Source organism: Mustela nigripes, chromosome 3, assembly GCF_022355385.1.
Source record: "Mustela nigripes isolate SB6536 chromosome 3, MUSNIG.SB6536, whole genome shotgun sequence".
In the NCBI taxonomy this organism is placed as follows: domain Eukaryota; kingdom Metazoa; phylum Chordata; class Mammalia; order Carnivora; family Mustelidae; genus Mustela; species Mustela nigripes.
The window spans coordinates 44,045,172-44,063,692 of record NC_081559.1 but is presented as its reverse complement, the minus strand read 5'-3'; the positions used below and the strand labels follow the sequence as shown (position 1 = coordinate 44,063,692).

The 18,521-nt window shown below is 54.9% G+C and overlaps 1 protein-coding gene across 3 annotated transcripts in view; it reads left to right on the top strand.

Moving 5' to 3' along the window:
* PER2 (period circadian regulator 2) overlaps positions 1 to 17,341 on the top strand; it is a 39,937-nt gene extending 22,596 nt beyond the window's left edge. For 2 of the 3 annotated variants that reach the window (XM_059393829.1, XM_059393830.1), the window contains exons 11-23: positions 515 to 668; positions 924 to 1,032; positions 1,754 to 1,879; positions 2,219 to 2,300; positions 3,489 to 3,648; positions 3,744 to 3,868; positions 4,708 to 4,872; positions 5,700 to 5,939; positions 8,001 to 8,839; positions 10,894 to 11,080; positions 12,163 to 12,355; positions 13,267 to 13,417; positions 15,171 to 17,341. In XM_059393829.1, the coding sequence (XP_059249812.1) occupies positions 515 to 668; positions 924 to 1,032; positions 1,754 to 1,879; positions 2,219 to 2,300; positions 3,489 to 3,648; positions 3,744 to 3,868; positions 4,708 to 4,872; positions 5,700 to 5,939; positions 8,001 to 8,839; positions 10,894 to 11,080; positions 12,163 to 12,355; positions 13,267 to 13,417; positions 15,171 to 15,320 (2,681 nt within the window). In that variant the 3' untranslated portion in view covers positions 15,321 to 17,341. The remainder of the gene's footprint in view (positions 1 to 514; positions 669 to 923; positions 1,033 to 1,753; positions 1,880 to 2,218; positions 2,301 to 3,488; positions 3,649 to 3,743; positions 3,869 to 4,707; positions 4,873 to 5,699; positions 5,940 to 8,000; positions 8,840 to 10,893; positions 11,081 to 12,162; positions 12,356 to 13,266; positions 13,418 to 15,170) is intronic. The other variant, XR_009403083.1, reaches the window with a different exon arrangement.
* The last annotated feature ends 1,180 nt before the right edge of the window (positions 17,342 to 18,521 follow it).

Sequence of the window (18,521 nt, the reverse complement as noted above, 5' to 3'; positions counted from 1 at the left end):
TTCCTGCATGTGGGGACAGATGCTGTGGCTCTGTGCCCACTCCCTTTCTCTGTCAGTTGAGAGTAATCACCTCCCGTGCATCCCTTTGTGGGACCTAAATCTTTGGCACCTGGTTTTACTGTTGGCTTCCCTGGCAGGTGGCGGGGTGGGGGGCAGGTTCAGCAGTGGTGACAGAGGTGCTGACCAGGCCAAGGGAGTGGGTGATCCGTGTCCCCACCAAGCCCAAGTTTTGCAGACACAGGGAACACTGAGCATGCTGAAGAAGACCAGTCAAGGATAGCAAAGATGCATGTCCTGAGATCTGTGGTGGCACTTCTGGAAACTTCTGGAAATACTCCGCTGTTGCAATTTAAAGCCAAGTTGTGTGTGGAGGGGGGTGTTTGAAAGCCACAGGGTTGAGGTTGGCCTCTTAGAAAGTTCTGAGCTGACTCCAGAGTGGAGTGCCCCTCAGCTCTCCTCTTCCCAAGAGCACCAGACACCTGTCCTCATGCCCACGTGGCTCCCACTCTCACAGTTGTACAATCCGGTGGGCAGCCCTTCGACTATTCTCCCATTCGGTTCCGCGCCCGGAACGGCGAGTATGTCACTCTGGACACCAGCTGGTCCAGCTTCATCAACCCATGGAGCAGGAAGATCTCCTTCATCATCGGCAGACACAGAGTCAGGGTGTGAGTGCTCCCAGGGCCCGGGCCAGCCTGGGGACCCTCATTTCCCCCACCAGCAGGTGGCAGAGGGCAGGACTGGGTGGACAGGACCCAAGCCACCTCCTTTCATGTGCCCGTGACTCCAGGTGGGCGGGATCTCCTACAGCAGAGCAGCGAGCAGGGGGGAGGGGCAGGTAGCAGCCCAGGGGTGTGCAGGGAGGAGGCCAGCCGGGCTGTGCGTCAGGGGGCCCAGCTGACAGACCGGTTAAAACTGCACAGGGGCCCTTTGAATGAGGACGTGTTCTCAGCTCAGTCTCCAGTGGAGGAGAAGGACCCGCCCCCCAGCATTCAGGGGCTCACAGAGCAGATCCACCGGCTGCTGCTCCAGGTGGGTATGCTGCCTACACGCCCTCCTGTCCCCCTGTGCCAGTGGCCCGGAGCTGCCCAGAGACCTGGGCTGGCCATCTCACTCCATCCAGCTCCACCCTGCGCCCCTGGTATCCGTGGTCTGGGCCTGGACAGTCGGGCACACCTGTGGCTTGCACAGTTGGGGGTGGCACCCTGGCATATTTAGGGTGCCTATGTCTGAGCTATAGTCCTGAGCAAGTGACTGAAAGACACACCCAGCCCCCGAGTCCACCCCTGAGGTCCTGCTGCCAGCCCACTCACGGCCCCCAACAGGCGCACTGGGTGGGAGGGGGTCACTGTACCAGGATCTGGGAGGCATGAGGATACCTTTTCCTTCTTCCTGGGGAAGTAGTTCTCAAGAAGACAGTGTGAGCACCAGTCCTCCAACTGGGCAGCTCTGCTTCTCTATCTCCTGAGACTGTGGCAAAACTGCAGTGCGCCTTGTCTCTAAAACCCCTGGATAGATCCTGGACTGGCCCATGCCGTGTGAGCCACGGGAGAGGGTTAAATGAATCCTCTCTCAGGAGCACCCCGCAGCCTGACCCTGCCAGCCAGCCCAGCCCCACCTGCCCTCACACAGCACCCCAGGCAGGTGACGGCCTCTCTGTGAGATAGGTGTGTGGGGAGCACTAACCCCACAGTGTCAGCCGCACACACCCCCTGAACCGCGTCCAACACCTTCCTGTCTGCTGTGTCCCCAGCCCGTCCCCCACAGCGGCTCCAGCGGCTATGGGAGCCTGGGCAGCAACGGGTCCCATGAACATCTCATGAGCCAGACCTCCTCCAGTGACAGCAACGGTCACGAGGACTCCCGCCGCAAGAGGACCGTAAGTCCCTTCTGCCCCTGTCTATCCCTGTCCTGGGGAGACCTGGCCGCCCACTCTCAGAACCCTGTTCCCTGCTCTACTCTGCAAGAGAGGGGTGGGGACAGCCAAAAGCTGTGGGCACAGTTTGGGTGAAAATGACTTAAAGCAGGCAATCAGGCAAGAGTGAGGACATCACAGAAATGCCACGTCGTTCTGCATTCTTGAGATGGCCAAACGTGTTTTCTCCGGCGCTGCCTCGCTCCAATTTCTGCGGCTCTCCTCTGTCCTCACCAAGAGGACAGGCTGAACCACAATAGGGTGTCCTAGAGGGAAAAACATGTCCTTTTGTTTCTCCTCCAGGAAATTTGTAAAAATAATGGCAACATCAAAAACAAAAGTCATCCTGGGGAATCTGGAGAACAAAAGGAAAAATCTGCAACAGGTAAGAACTTTCTCTCCATCTCCTTGACCAAACGTTAGTGTGGCTTTGAGTTTCACCCTGGATGGCAGGGAACTGACCTCCTCAGTGAGCTGTCTCCCCTCCCCTGCTGGGCAGCTGGCTCTGTGATGGCGCCCGGCAGCCTGGGCCCTTGCTCCATCAGGCTTGCTGACCCTTGTCACTGGACACCCTTGACACCTGCTGAGGTGGGCCGAGGCCTGTATTTCCACCCCCGTGGCCCCTGCTGTCTCTTGGCGTAGTGGCCAGAGTGTGGGTGCTTACACTCACGTGAACACATGTACACACTCACCTGAGTTGGGGGGACTGCCCAGCCAACCCACAAGCAATTGTCTGCGTAAATGGAGTGTCCCAGGGGGACAGCACCAGCTTTGTTCATGGGCCCCCTTCCCCCTGGGGAGCCAGAGGCACAGGGGGCTGTCCACCACCCCACACTCCCTGAGGCCACCTCACCATGTTGCGACTTGGCACCCTTGTGCCTGGGCTCCCTGTAGCCTCTCTCCCTGCGGGGCTCCTGCTCAACCCCTGCACTCAGGGCTCACCTCCTCTGGGAAGCCTCTGGTGGCTGCCGCATATCTCTTCTTCACCAGGAATTTTGGCACCCGGGACAAGTGGGGGTGCACACTGCCCTTAGTGGCCATGCTACAGCCTGTGTGGGTTTGGGGGGATGCCACGGGGAGCAGGACACGGCTCTGCCCCTGGGGACCCCTCAGGGAACAGCACAGGGGTGTTTACGGAGAGGGCAGGAAGAGAAGCATCCACAGCAGTCTGCCCTGGGGACACAAAATTGTTAGCGACACCAGCTCACGTTTCTAGGGTGTCTCTCCTCTCCGAAACAGGAACTATCCATCAACCCTAAAGTATCTGCCATCTTACTGGCCCTGCACATTTCAGGAGTTCAAGGAAGACCTGGCCTTTTCCACTGCGGAGTCCTTGAGCCTGGGGACAGCCCTGGGGGAAGGCGGCCCCCACCTGGTGACAGCGCCCTCCAGCTTCCCTCTGGGGGTGTCACAGGGACGCTTGCCCCCACCAGGCTGCCTGAAGAACAGGCTGGCCCTGGGTTTCTGTGTCTGAGAATCACAGCCTGACTTTTAGGTTGCATGGAAATGCTGACTAGAGAATCCTCTTTGGGGGACACAAGTTTTACACTAGAGAACCGTTTTGTCCTTTCAGAGACTCCGAGTAGTTCCTCTGCTCAGATAAAAGCTGTCCCCGTGGAACAGGACAGCTCTGGCACTAGCCTGCCCGTGGGCGGCTCTCCCGAGGAGCTGGGCTGCAGGAACCCGCCCGCTGGTTCCTACCAGCAGATCAGCTGCCTGGACGGTGTCATCAGGTGCGTTCACCTCCCCCCTCCCCCACCTTCCTGGCTCCTCCATCTGCCCCTGGGGCTCCCGTGTCCCATGAGGCCCTTTCCAACCCTCCATGCAGATACCTGGAGAGCTGCAGTGAGGCGGCCACCCTCAAGAGGAAGTGTGAGTTCCCGGTGAATGTGGCGACGCAGAAGGCCAGCGATAAGCGACAGGCAGTGGCCAGCCCTGGGCTGCCTTCCGCAGGTGTCTTGTTGCTTTGAGCTGTGCCGCATGCGCTGACTGGGGTCTTCCATGGTGTGGGGGGGTCAGGGTGTCACTGAAGGCCCGGAGCCCCGCCCCCTCCCACAGGAAGTCTGAGCAGCTTCAAGGACACAGTATGTGGGTGTAGGCTGGTCTTTCCATGACCAGAGTAGCTCAAAACTTAGGATCTTCTTACGAGCTGGAGGTAAAGGTGATTTGGGACTTTGAGACTTGGATCTTGCTGGGGCTGCTGGAGACCTGGGGGCACCTCACCCTGCTGTTCTTGGACGGGTCTTGTTTCTGTGGTCTCTCGGAAGAGCACAGTCCTCCGAATGTTAGCACACCTGAGTCGGATTTCACCCCACAGGCCTCTCGAGCGTTCTGAGTGTTACTGCTGGGCCTTACCAGGACCAGACACTGGGTAGCCCCCTGTTGATGGAGCACTCGTTGGGCAGTCCCACTGTGATGGACAGTCCCTGCCCTAGTCCTCGGAGACGCAGAGCCAGCCCCTGGCCAGCACCCTGTGGATGGTGGGCTCCTGGCCATCTGCGGGCCTGTGGAAGGGCCCCGGGTCCTGGTTGGAGGCCCAGACCGAAAGTACCTGCAGCTGCCCAACCATCTACCTCCTATTAGAGCACTCAGGCTGTGTCCAGTTCAGACTTCCCTCTTCTCCTGCTTTACTCTGTGAATAAAGAGCTAGGGACAGGCCGTTATGTGCCCGGGTATATGCAGGCTCTATGGGTCCCCAGGGTATTGGTGCACCGCGTAGACAGTGGGGTGTCTTGTCTGAGCAGTTTGCTTTTGTTGCATTTCTGTGTCTGTGTCCATTTCCTCATATAAAGAGACAGCGTCATCCTCCAAGGTGAACAGCCACGCGGGGGTCAGCGCACACCTGCCATCACTGACGCTGCCCAGCAAGGCGGAGAGTGTAGTGTCCCTCACCAGCCAGTGCAGCTACAGCAGCACCATCGTGCACGTGGGTGACAAGAAGCCGCAGCCCGAGCTTGGTACGCTTGTTGGTTCACCAACTATGTCGAGAGAGGTCTGATTTTAACGATGAAAATTAGAAATTCAGGTGCAGAAGCAGGGCGGGGTAGAGCTACCCCTGTCCTGGTCCCAGCCACCCCTGTCCCAGTCCCAGTCCCTCCTGGTCCCAAGGCCCCTGTCCTAGCCCCCACTGCACTCCAGGTCCACCTGGCGGCAGTTGTCTACTCCGGCGCCTACCGGGCAGAGGCCATGGTGGTGCTGAGCCCCGGCCTCCCGGGGAATGAGTGAGGGTCCTGGGCCTCCCACTTCTGTGGGGTTGAGGATCCCTGCCCCCTCCCCTGTTGGAGGACAGGAGCCAGGACAGGTCCTACCTGCCAGATACCATCCCTGAGTTACCCTGTTCCTCACAACACCCACGAGGGGATGGAAACCCAGATTTGTTCTGTGGTGGGAAGACAGGGACATTGAGGGGAGAGTGCATGGGAGGGAGCCAGCAGGTCCTGAAGAAGGACAGGGGCCCCGCGCCGGCTCAGGATGTTGTGCTCTCAGAGCCAAGGACAGACCAGGAGCAGCATCTTCAACGTGGGGCTGAGACCCCAGGTACCCCACATTTCAGTTTGCTTCGAAGACCAATCCTGGAGCTGCCCAGGCAGTGAAGCTTTCTGTCCTTGTCTTGTGCCTTTGATGGTGAACTTTTCTCAGAGAGCTGCCTGAACGTATCACAGGTTTCAGCGCCAAGCTCTGGCAGCACGAGGAATCGCACGTGTATGCAAGGGGCTACCTTCTTCAGAGATGCCAGGTGCTTTTTTCTGTTGTTTTAAGCCCCAGTGCCCGTCTTCTGTTACAGAGCTGGTGGAAGATGCTATGAGTGGGCCTGAGTCTCTGGACGGACGGCCGTGCATCCTGGGCACGGAGAAGGAGCCCCTCAGGACGCTGGGCCTTACCAAGGAAGTGCTGGCTGCCCACACCCAGAAGGAGGAACAGAGCTTCCTGCTTAAGTTCAAGGAGATGCGAAAACTCACTATCTTCCAGTCTCGCTGCCATTATTACTTACAGGAAAAGTCCAAGGGGCAGCTGAGTGAGAGAGGTAAGTGGCAAAACCACATTTTAAAGATGTTCTTCTTGGTAGAGTCCAGGGCTCCTGTCGATGTGTGGAATGGCCCCAGTTAGATATGGGCTGGAACTTCCCAGTGATGCAGTCTGTTTCAGTAGAAACAGGTGTCCTGGCAACAGTGCTAGCAAGAGCAGCAATAGTCCCAGGCTGGCCTGCATGGAAGTCAGAGCTGCCACCTCAGATGTCTCTCACTGGGAGACTGTGAGGGGCAGGGGACTCTACCCGCCCCATAGGACTGACGGGGCACATGGCGTCAGACTCCTGAGGACACCATAGGAGGGAGTGATCCCCTTCTCCCCAGATGCCTTCCTAACTGGGGGGCCTTAAGGCTGGAGGATAGACCCTGGGAGTACAGAAAGCTGCCTTTCAGACTGAGAGCCAGCAGGGGATCGAAGGGCATGGGGTGAAGATAGACAGGGCTGGACTGATCAGAGACACCACCTTTTCCCAGGGCTCCCCAGGCCAGACACAGGGATCAGAGCTAGTGAGCCCAGGAGACATATGCACCATGAGAACCCAGCTTCCCCTGGATCTCTAGGCAGACACACCACAAAGTGAAAATATGAAAAGTAAAAGAGACTGATGCTGCCAAGGATTATGTCTTTTCTAGTCTTTTCCTTTTCTCCTTCTTCCCCAGACTTAGGGTGACTGTTAGGCCTAATTTCTTTGGAAATTAGGAGAAAGTGTCATCCCCCCCACCTTGGGCAGACCCACTCTGTGGGCCTGATTTAGTACGGAGTTCCAGCTCCCTCTTGCCTCCCTTGGCCCAGCAGTTTTTGCAGTGCACAGACTGTGCAGCCGTCCACAGCAATCCTTTCTAGACCCTGATGTGCAATCCCAGGAGCCCAGTGCTTCAGCCAGTAGTCCCACCAGGGGACAGATTTCCTATAGAAAAAACAACAGGTGAGAGTCTGAGTCACAAAGCCTTTACCCACTTAGCACTTTGCCTTGGATTGGTCCATTTGTCTTCAGCATGGAGTAAAGGTTAAGGGAGCACCTGTTGGCATTGCTGACAGAAGGTGTCCCCACATACCTGCTGCAGAAGCCCAGAGTTATCCTGTGTGACAGGAGAGGAGAAACTAAGGTTCCTGGGACCATCCCAGGCATGGCATGACCCCCCAGCTCACCCAACATACGTCCCCTGCTAGCCCAGGCCCGAGGGTGGAGTGTGGGGACAAGTCCAGAGTCCCTTCTGCTACCCTTGGAGACTTCCAGCCTTCTGAAGAAAAAAGCATTGCCCATCAGAGAGAAGGAAGGTAGTTCCAAGAGCATGTGCTCCCTTCCATCCTCTGACTTCCCTTTGGGCTGGAGTCCAGGCTCCCTCTGACAGGCAAAGCAGGAAGTAGCTCATTTTAAGGAACAGTAGTGATGAAGCTCATAAAATTGAAAAATAGGTTAGATGATCGGGGTGTTCACCTTCACATTTCACAAACCAGTACTGGGGAACAGCTGACATGTACCAGGCTTTTTACTTTTTTGAGCAAATGAAATCTTTATTTATTTATTTAAAGATTTTATTTATTTATTTATTTATTTGACAGAGAGAAATCACAAATAGACGGAAAGGCAGGCAGAGAGAGAGAGGGAAGCAGGCTCCCCACTGAGCAGAGAGCCCGATGCGGGACTCGATCCCAGGACCCTGAGATCATGACCTGAGCCGAAGGCAGCGGCTTAACTCACTGAGCCACCCAGGCGCCCAAATGAATTCTTTTAAATACAACTTTTCATCACTATTATTTTGTCAGGGAAAGGGTATTTTAACACCAGATGAAAAACAGGGCATGTGATCTTGCAATTAATGGCCGTCCTTAAAATTGGGTGACTCTGGTTTTAGGAAGACTTTGCCCTGATTGTTCTCACTTCACTGAGGCCGGGCAGCACCTGACGGTGGCCTGAGTGGCCACAGGCTGACATTTGGAAACACGGGACTGCTGAACTAGGATGTGTCCTCATGTTTCCAGGGCCTAGGAGTCTGAAAACTGGCAAACACATAAATGTTTGCATCTTAACCCTGGTGTTTTCCCATTACTTTAGCTGCACCAGGACTAAGAAATGCTTCTGGAATAGATTCATCTTGGAAAAAAACTGGGAAGAACAGAAAACTGAAGTCCAAACGGGCCAAGCCTCGAGACTCTTCTGAGAGCACTGGGTCTGGGGGCCCTGCGACCCACCGGCCCCCGCTGATGGGCCTGAATGCCACAGCCTGGTCACCTTGGGACACGTCCCAGTCCAGCTGCCCCACAACGCCCTTCCCTGCCTCAGTGCCTGCTTACCCCCTGCCTGTGTTTCCAGCCCCAGGAATCATGCCCACACCAGGGATGGTGGCGTCGGCACCCCTGGCTCCCCAGGCCAGCTTCGCAGTGCCCGCCGTGCCCATGGACACCCAGCATGAGTTTGCCATCCAGCACCCGCCGTTCGCTGTCCCCTTGACCCCAGTCATGGCATTGGTGTTACCCAACTATTCCTTCCCTTCAGTGACCCCCAGCCTGCCCCAGGCCTTCTTCCCAGGCCAGCCTAACTTTTTGTCTGAGATGATCCCTGCCTCGCAGCCTGAGCTCCCCAGCCAGACCTCACCCCACAAAGCACCATGCACGTGTCCTCTGGCGGAGCGTGGGCTGGCAGCTTCTCGCGCAGCCACCCCCGTGTCCCCACCATCTGCCTCTGGGCCCCCGGGCAGAGCCTCCCCTCCGCTCTTCCAGTCCCGAGGCAGCTCGCCTCTGCAGCTCAACCTGCTGCAGCTGGAGGAGGTCCCTGAGGGCAGCGCCGCGGCCTCAGGAACGGCAGGGCCCGCAGGGACAGCGGGGACAGTGGGTGCAGGGCCTGACTGCAGACCTTCCACATCCTGGGAGCGGCAGCCGAAGGCCTCGCCAATCGTAAGCATTTCCTGTCTTCCTTACCTAAAGCAGGCAGCGGGGCGCAGGGACAGGGCGCAGGGACAGGGCGAGCACGTGCGTACCTGTCTCCCCTCCTGCCACACGGTTCCAGTTGTGACCTAAATACATGGGCTGGACGGGAATGTTTTCCGGCTCAGCGACCCTGTCAGAGTAGACCCCTGGCAGCTTCTTATTGTCTGGGGGTCCAGATGAAGGAAGCCACTGGATTGTCTGATGGGGGACACGGGTCCAGGTACACACACGTGACTTCATGACTCGCTCTGGGCCCCAATATTTTCAGTAAAACTCTGTGGATAAAGCACAGGCAGGTTGAATGCCAGAACTCAGACCCCTTGGAGGGCAGTGGGGGGAAGGGGTGTTGGCCGCAGAGGCACTCTGGGGGGCAGGGAGTCAGAGGCCTGAGCTCTGAAACCAGGCCACATGCGCCCCTCCTCCCAAGTCCTACGGGATGCTGGTGTGCTGTTCTTGTTCAGTTAATGAAGTCGTGAGCTGCTTCCAGTGAACCACTGGTATGTGGTGACCACACTGAGGGGTGCAGTGACCACGCTGAGTGACCGGGCTGAGTCACTGTGCTGAGGGGTGTAGTGACTGCGCTGAGTGACCACACTAAGGGGTATGGTGACCGCACTGAGTGACAATGCTGAGGGGTGTAGTGACCACTCTGAGTGACCGGGCTGAGTCACTTTGTTGAGTGGTGTAGTGACTGCTGAGTGACCACACTAAGGGGTATGGTGACCGCACTGAGTGACCGCACTGAGGGGTGTAGTGGCCATGCTGAGCTGTGTAGTGACTGCTCTGAGTGACCATGCTGAGGGGGGCGGTAACCACACTGAGGGATATAGTCACGCTAGCAGGGCAATGCGGCCACTGGCGCCCCTGCCCTTGCTCCCCTCCCGGGGAGCAAGTCTCGAAGTCTCAAGTAAACACCTCCATGTGCCAGGGGGCCCCCCGACTCCTGTGTCTGGGGTCCTGGGCCTATCGTGCTGGTTCTGAGGGTCAGAGGGTCAGGATGCTGTCAGGTCAAGGCCATGCCCACTGGGAAGCCAGATTCCCCTCCCCCATCCCACAGGTCAGCAGTCACTGGGGTGCTGCTGACGCGCTTCCCCTCTTCCCTGTCTGCCAGGGTATGGGAACGAGCAGAAGGCCTTTCTCTCAGGGACCCAAGACGCGCTGTCTTTGGTGTGACCTTCCCAAAATTAAGGTTATTAGATGACACTCATAGACCACTAGCAAGGGTGTTGCTGTAGACTTAATAACCGGGGCGGGGGGGCATGTTCGTTTCGTCTTATTCATTAGCGGTGAAGGAGGACCAGCGACCTAAGGAGGATGGCACTTTGCTCTGTCTCTGAGCAGCCCTGTGCAGACAGCGCTGTGCAGCTCCCCCGAGCCCTGTTCTGTGTGCTGAGCCCTGACTGTGCACAGAACCTCTCTCTGTATGCAGAGCCCTGACAGTGTGCAAAGCCTCTCTCTCTGGGCAGAGCCCTGACTATGTGCAGATCCTCTCTCTATATGCAGAGCCCTGACTGTGCACAGAGCGCCTGACTCTGCGTAGAGCCCTGACTGTGCACCAACACCCACTCTATACATAGAGCTCTGACAGTGAGCAGAGGTTCTTTCTGTGCACCAAGCCTTTGACTGTGTGCAGAGCCCTGACTGTGCACCAACTCCCTCTCTATACACAGAGCCCTTACTGTGCACTGAACCCTCTCTGTGCACTGCACCCTGACTGTGTGCTGAGCTTCTCTCTGTATGCAGAGCCCTGACTATGCACAGAGCCCAATTCTGTGTTCTGTACCCTGACTGTGCAAAGAGCCTCTCTCTGTATGCAGAGCCCTGGCTGTGTGCAGAGCCCTGTTCTGTGCAATCACACCCCAACTGTGCACAGAGCCTCTCTCTTTATGCAGAGCCCTGATGGTATGCTGAGCCCCTCTGTGTATACAGAGCCCTGACAATGTGCAGAGCCCCATTCTGTGTGCCGAGCCCCATTCTGTGCACTGAGCCCTGACTGTGCTGTCTTCTCCCTGTTCCCAAAGCATGAGGAACCTGCAGATGCCCGGAACAGTGATGCCCTCTCCACATCCAGTGGCCTGCTGGACCTCTTGCTGCACGAGGACCTGTGCTCAGCCACAGGGTCAGCCCTATCTGGAAGCGGAGCCTCTGCTACATCCGACTCCCTGGGCTCAGGCTCACTGGGCTGCACTACATCCAGAAGTGGAGCAGGTATGTTGTTGGCGCTGGGAGCACCCAAATCCTGTGGGTGTTGGGTGTGTTTCAGTTGCTGGATTTCAGGTTTGTTTAGATGATGGCCACCTAATGTTCTTGGGCGTCCGCAGCTTTTCCTGCACCCCAGGCCACAGGCCTGTGTGTGCTCAGGGCCTGGTATCCAGTGCAGACCAGGTCCTCACGGGCATCCAGCTGGTGCTCCCAAGTGCCTCCCCAGAGCCTGCAGCCGTGGCTGCCAGCTCTGTCCTCCTGCCTTGCCCTGCTGATGTGCATCCCCGCTGCCCATTTGCTGTGGACATTGCTGTTATCACAGGCCTCCACGCCGCCAGCCCTTTTGGACCATCTTGGACCATCCCTCAGAGTCTCTGGGCCTGCCAGGAGGGCTGGTCGTGCTCCCCTTGCTGAGTTAGCTCCCCTCGCGTGAAGCTAGGGCATGGGGGTGTGCTTTACCAGGGAGGATCACTCAGGTGTGATCTGGAACAGCCGCATCCTCTCCCCACTGACTGAGCACCCGTCTTCACCTGTTCTCTGGTTTTGCTCCCCACAGAGGCTGATGGCAGAGTGTGCCAGGCCAGCTGTCCTCCACTGACAAAACCAGCTTCTCTGTGGCCTGACCTAGTCAAGGAGCAGGAGCATGATTTCTTTTGGCCGGGGGGGCAGGGGAGGGGAGGGCGTTGCTTACAGGGAAAGAGGGAGAGAGAGAATCTGAAGCAGGCTCCATGCCAGCATGCAGAACCTGATGTGGTTCTCCACATCTCCATCCCATGACCCTGAGGTCATGACCTGAGCTGAAATTAGGAATTGGACACTTAACTGACAGAGCCCCCAGGCACCCCGAAGGAGCACAATTTCTAAGACGCAGCCCCATCTGGACTTCTCAGGGCTGACCCGGGAGAGAATCGTCCCCATGGTGCTGGCTGGTATTATCCAGATAATTTGAGAACTGAAAAGAGGAGGCAAAACCTACCTATCTAGGCACTCGTTACCACGTCAAACCCTTTGGCTCCCTAAAACTGCCATTTTATGAGGTTTAACTTCACATGAAAGGTTTTCACTTGCCACGTATTGTGTTTTTAAAGGCAGTAGTGACACAGGTCACACCAGCAAGTATTTTGGAAGCATTGACTCTTCGGAGAAGAACCACAAAGCGAAAGCAAAGGCAGATATGGAAGAAAGTGAGCAGTTCATCAAGTATGTCCTGCAGGACCCGGTCTGGTTGCTGATGGCCGACACAGATGATAGCGTCATGATGACCTACCAGATGCCTTCCCGGTAACCCCCGACTTCTCCTAGGGACATGGGCTCACTAAGCAACAAGGCCACCCAGTCAGGGAGACTTCCCACTGAGAGCCTCGCCTCTGATTATATGAACGGAGAAGGAGGGTCACTCTGGATGGCTCCGTGGTCCCGCGGAGAACTGCGGGTGACCTGCTGTAGGCTGGGAGGAGGACAGGCTCCCTTCCAACCCCCGTCATATTGCTGGGCTCACAAGGTGTTTGTGCCAACGTCTCCCTTTGGCTCAGTTGCCTGTTCCCCTGTGGGCGAGATGGGCTGTGTCCATCCTGGAGATACAGGAGCTCAGGGAGGTGAGCAGCCTGGGCCACCAGCTGCTCTGGGGTTAGCAGGTCTGTGCTTCTGCCCCACGTCAGTCTGGTCTAGGGACCGCTATGGTCCCTGTGCCTCGGAGCCCCATGGTGGGAGGAGCCAGGGAAGGAAGGAGGGATTACCGCAGAGGCTCAGGACTTTCAGGCTTCTGGGGGCAGGTGGGAGGGGGGTCTGGGTTTCCTTGTCTGGGGCAGCTTCCAGCCAGCCCAGTGTCTGCTGGGGAGCTAGGACGGTTGGTTACCCCACCTGCTGCCTTGTTGGTCAGAGTGTCCAGCTAACCAGCCTGTACAGAACCAAGTGTCTGTGGGTGCCCAGTCCCGCTAATTTCAAATAAAACCTAGATCGTAACTTGGGTTATTTTAATAGAAAAACTACAGATGATAGTCTATGGAGGTTAAGGTGCCTTAAGTAGGGTAGTTTATTTTACAGAAAAAGGAAATTAGTATTAAACAAAATCATCTAAAATTAATCCTGAAAGAGTTGCTAGAAAAAGAGGGTTTTGTTTTGTTTTGTTTTTTAAACCACAGAACCCCCTTCAGGTGCTGTACAGCTTACCTGTTTCTAACTGTTTTGTGAAGGAATTTGGAAACAGTGTTGAAGGAAGACCGGGAGAAGCTGAGAGCCATGCAGAAGTCCCAGCCCCACTTCACTGAGGGCCAGAGGCAGGAGCTGCTGGACGTGCATCCATGGCTGAGGGGCAGCCGCCTGCCTGCCGCCCTGGACCTCATGGTGAGCTCAGGACGCCTGTGCACACTCCCCACAGCCCTTAGCACTCTCAGTACCCCTCAAACTTCCAAAGCTAGAAAAAGAGTCTGTTCACAAAGACAAATGATCCCAGGATGCTACTGAGTCTACTTTAAGGAATTTTGCAACCTTGTTCCCGAAAAGATCTGAATATTCCCTCTCAGTGGCATACTGAAATTTGAATGTTGTTTCTTTCTTTCATTTATTTGCAATTAAAAAAACAAACTAGGAAGAAGCTCTCCTACCATGAGCCCTCACTGTCTGCATAGACCATTAGATAACGGTGGGAACACCACTCCTTCCAGGCCTCAGGGACCTGCAGCCACACCCTCCTCCTCCACAGGACTTGCGGAGTCATGTCTGTGCCCATCCCCATGCCCTGCCCACCCTGAGCCCCACACCCTGGAAGCCATTCACTTCAGGGTCTCCGTGTCCTTCAGCCTCCGAAGGCACTGCCCTCTCAGTCCTCCGGCTTCAGGACAGAACCCTGACACCCCCATCCCCTCCAGCACTGTCCACTGCTTCAAGCCACAGTGCTCTTTCAGCTGGATCTTCACAGTGGCCTCCTCACTGCGCGTCCTTCCCCCTTGTCCCTACGGTTGTGTCCCTGGCAGCTGTGCCCCAGCCAGTTAAAGTGCTGCAAAGCCATAAAAATCTGATATGTCGCCCCCATCTGCCATCTGCCATTTCTCTTCCCTCACTCTCTGCAACCACATGGGCCTCTCACCTGTCCCTCCTGCCACCTGGCCTTTGCACCTGCCCTTCCCTCTGCTGGGAGGCCCTTCTCTCAGTCACATGGCTCCTCCCGGCTTCCTTCAGGGGTTTTCGTCACATACCGCAGGATTGGCTGTCTATCACCTCCTAGCAAAAACCCCAAGCCTTAGTGGCCTAAAGCCGTGAACACTTACACTGTCCCAGTGTTTCTTTGGTCTGGGAATTAAGGAGCAGCTTGCCTGGGCAGTTAGGGCTCAGAGTTTCTCGTGAAGGTGAGGGCAAGATGTCAGCGGGGGCATCTGTCGTCACCTAAAGGCTAGAAGCCCCACTTCCCAGGGAGCGAGACTCTACCCTGTGAGGGGAGGGTGTCACAGACCCCCTGCCCCAATCTCGGGCCTTCTCTGGTTCTGAAGGCCCAGAATAAGATTGTAGGTCTCGTCCATGTGCCATGTTCCTCTAGGCTTTCATCTTGAATATGCTGGGGACACCTGTCACTTGGGCTATTGTCCCTCTCTCCTCCCAGGATCTCCCCTCCCCTCTTCTCCAGGGCAGAGATTTTCATCTTTGTTTGCTGGAGAATCCCAGTCCTTGGGACCTGCCTGGAGCATTACAGGTGATCAACAGATAGTCAGGGAATGAGACAGTACTTTGTTGTGCCCACTTTCTGCACAAGAAAACTGAGGTTGGAGAAGGCAGTTAAACTGGACTTTGACTGTGGTCCCACAGGCAGGAAGGGGAGGAGCTGGGACAGAACCTCCAGCCTACGGTTCCACTGTCCTGTCACCATGGAGAGCTGCCTCTCAGATAAGGGCCTGGATGCTCCCCTGGCCTCGGGGAACTGGGGAGTGGGGCCTCTGGGGAGCAGCTCTGACCTCCCTCAAGAGCAGGCGGGGTCCTCAGCGGCTTCCTGCCCTCCCCACTCACCACAGCTAACCCCAGGTCACCTGCACCTCCCTCAGGTCAAACCACTGTTTGGTAATGAAGAGGTCATTTTTGTTACTGACTTTACATCTTTCCCTTTAAGGAATGTATTTACTGTGGGAACAAGGGACAAGACAACATCTGCCCACCCTACGAGGAAGATATCCCTACTCTGGGTCTCAGTGAAGCCACAGATGCCAAAGAGGAGGAAAATGGAGCCCCCTTGAGTCACAGAAGTGAAGAGCGGACCTAGCTCTCCTCCCTGCGCCCCGACAGCTCGTGATCTACATTAGATGGTGCTCAGAAGCGATGAAAGATGTTCATATCTGTCTGTAATGAAATGGACAGATAAACTTATGTCGCTTTTTTTGTTTTAGAAAAAAACATAGTTTTCTGAAGGAATGATTTAAAAACTGTGGAGAGTGGGAAGGGTCGGGGAGGAAATACACTTTGGTATTTAAAACATAAATACAAAGTTTGGGACAGATTTCGTTATTCCTTAACTTGAGAAAGCTGGAATGCCCTCAGCATGCGGCAGGGAGGTTGCCCTAGGGCTCTCAGAGGTCTGTGCCCTGCGGAGGCTTCTGGCTGGCCGGGGGGGTTGTCCAGAGACATCTTCCAGCCTGCAGCAAACAGCTGGGATGCTCCCGGTCCTTCCAGAGCTGCCCCCAGGTGTGTTTGGATCAGATCAGATTCTGTGCACTGGGGTCTGCTCTGTATCTAGATCACCTAGACATCATCTAGACAAACTAGATGTTTTTGGAATGTACCAAATGGAGATCCCAGCCTCTCCTAACTTTCTGTCTAAGTGTTTCGCGTGTGTTGCTGTGAAGTGTACTTCAGCAAACCAGCAGCTTCTGCTTTGGCTACTAAATGTTGGCAAACCTTTCAATCTGATGTAGCTTGTGTTTTGCCCAAGCCAAGGAGAGATGCTCACTCTGGAAAGAAGAAGCCCCGTGGTTTGTCTGACCAGCTCTATCAGACGGGCACATACCCAGAACCTTCTGTGTATTTCTACATCATCCTTGGGTCCCTTTCAGACCATGACCCATATGTAGATAAAATATGGTGTTGACTGTCTCTATGGCGACTTCCCTTTGCAGACCGGTCTCCAGTAGCCACATTTGGAACCTGTTGGTGTCTGTCCTTCAGCTGGAGCCCCCCAGACACGAGCTCTGACACTGTGAGTTGGTGACCCCATCTGTGCTTTCCTGAGTGCCGTGAGCTTGCCTCTCCCCGCACCCTGGGCTGATATGCCAGCCCTTGTTCTTTCCATGAGCCTGACCTCACTCGGGGAAGCTTCTGATCCCAGCAGTGACAGTCCTCATGTCACCAGCACTGTCTGGTCACTGGGACACCGGTGGAGGAGTGAGGCCGGTCTGCCCATTTCCTTACAAAACCTCATGTTGCATTGTGGATTCCAAGGATTGTTTGGGGGAAAGCTATATTGGTCCCTGGAGTGAAGGTTACCGCAAGAGAAAGAGCTGACTTAAGATTGGGTTGAGTTTGTAAAAACAGAAAAGAAAGCAGGCTTTATCCCATCCTCTGATGGAGAAGTGGCTGCAAGAATCAGTGCAGTGTCCTTATAATCTGCTTGGTTTTCAGTCTTACATTTGGATATTAATCCGATTTTTCTTAAACTCCAATGTAAGAATATTGGTGGGTTTTAAAAATTATTTATAAAGTAACAGCACCTTCAGATGCCCAAAATGAGATGGTAGCCTGTGTATTTGTTGGAGAATAGATGCCTTCAAACCTACCCCCTGCCGCTGAGGTCCAATCATTAAGGGATTAGATGCTAGTCAAGGTTACGTGTATGTTACCTAAACACACAATTGTCAAAACATTGTCCACGGCTATGAATGTTTACCATCAGCGTTATTTTATTATATGATCTATGCTCATTGATTGTTAAGTGCATAGCTTAACGCGTGCTGGGCAGTTGACGATAGGAGCATTTTGTGAAATTGTTTACATGGTGCCACGTATCAAGACGTGTTTCCCTTAGTATGTGTGCTTACACAGGGGTTATAAAACCTTGTTCTCGATTTTAAACTGAGCCTTCTTTTTAATCTATTCCTGAAAAGACGTGTAAATAAGCTCTCAGAGTCTGTGTAATGACTTGGTCAGCCTTGCCGTTCACGTGGTTTGTTCACACACAGACCAAAATTTCTTCACCCAGTGCAATATGTTTGTTTACTGCTTGTGTCTTTTTATGACTGTTTTTGCTTTTTAGAAAATTGCTAAATAAAGCAAGTATATTTTTGTTGTTAATTGTATGTACTTTTTAAAAAGATTTTTATTTTATTTTATTTGACAGAGAGAGAGAGACATCACAAGTAGGCAGAGAGGCAGGCAGAGTGGGGGGGAAGCAGGCTCCCCGCCAAGCAGAGAGCCTGATGTGGGGCTCCATCCCAGGATGCTGAGATCATGACCTGAGCGGAAGGCAGAGGCTTAACCCACTGAGCCACCCAGGCACCCCTAATTGTATGTACTTTTAATGAAGCATGGGGCCAAAACCATAGAGATCAAAGATTACCAAAAGATGAAACAAGAAGGAAAGGAAGAAAAAGAACTTCAGAAATGCTGTGTGAGGAGTCACGTCAGTCTCAAAGACCTGCCACATCTCTTCCATGGCACAGCTGGTCCCTTCCTGCGCATGTATGTGGGCATCTCTCTCCCGTACCCCCGCCGCTCGCTGCCCTAGCTGGTGTATTCTTAAGATGCAACATCACAGAATGTAAATCTAATCCTGTGACCCAGTGCTGCCACGGGCTTTTCACTTGCAGACACAGGGGTGGGGCTTCCTGACTCAGCCCCCAGCTCCAGTCCACTCTGAGATGGCCCCAGGCACCCAGTCTCTTCCCTTTGTGCCCTGTGTTCCTCCTGGGCTAGCTGGCAGTGTACTGGCCACGGGGCTGAAGGCAGAGGTTAGAAGGATGCCAGCCAGAAAGGTCTCGTGCTCCATCAGAGACCATAGAGGCAGCACCGCAAAATCTCCTCCCTGCATGCAGCCGGTTCTTGCCATAGTGACGGCTCCTTGCCCGGCCCGCAAAACAGGGGAGTGCTGCTTCCAACTTCCTCCCACTTTTCATACCCATACCATGGGAAACAGAGCAAGGAGAGGAATGGATCCTGGACCCAGTGCCCAGCCTCCCAGAAGCTCCCTGAGTAGGAGGGAAGACTTGACTCCCTGCCTCCTAGCCTGGTGGTGATGGGGGGATGGGGTGGGGGTAGGGGAACAAAGGCAAAGTCCTCCAAGTGGGTATGGAAGCCTCCGCAAACTGGCCTTAAATGGCCAGATATGGCCGTTTCACCGAACTGAATGCCACTGGGGACTCTTAATTGCATTTTCATTTACCATATAACCCCAAAGTCACCCCCTGGTTTATTTCCAGACCAAAAGGAGCTTCTCCAAGCTTTCTAGGCTGATTGCCTACAAGGGGCCTGAACG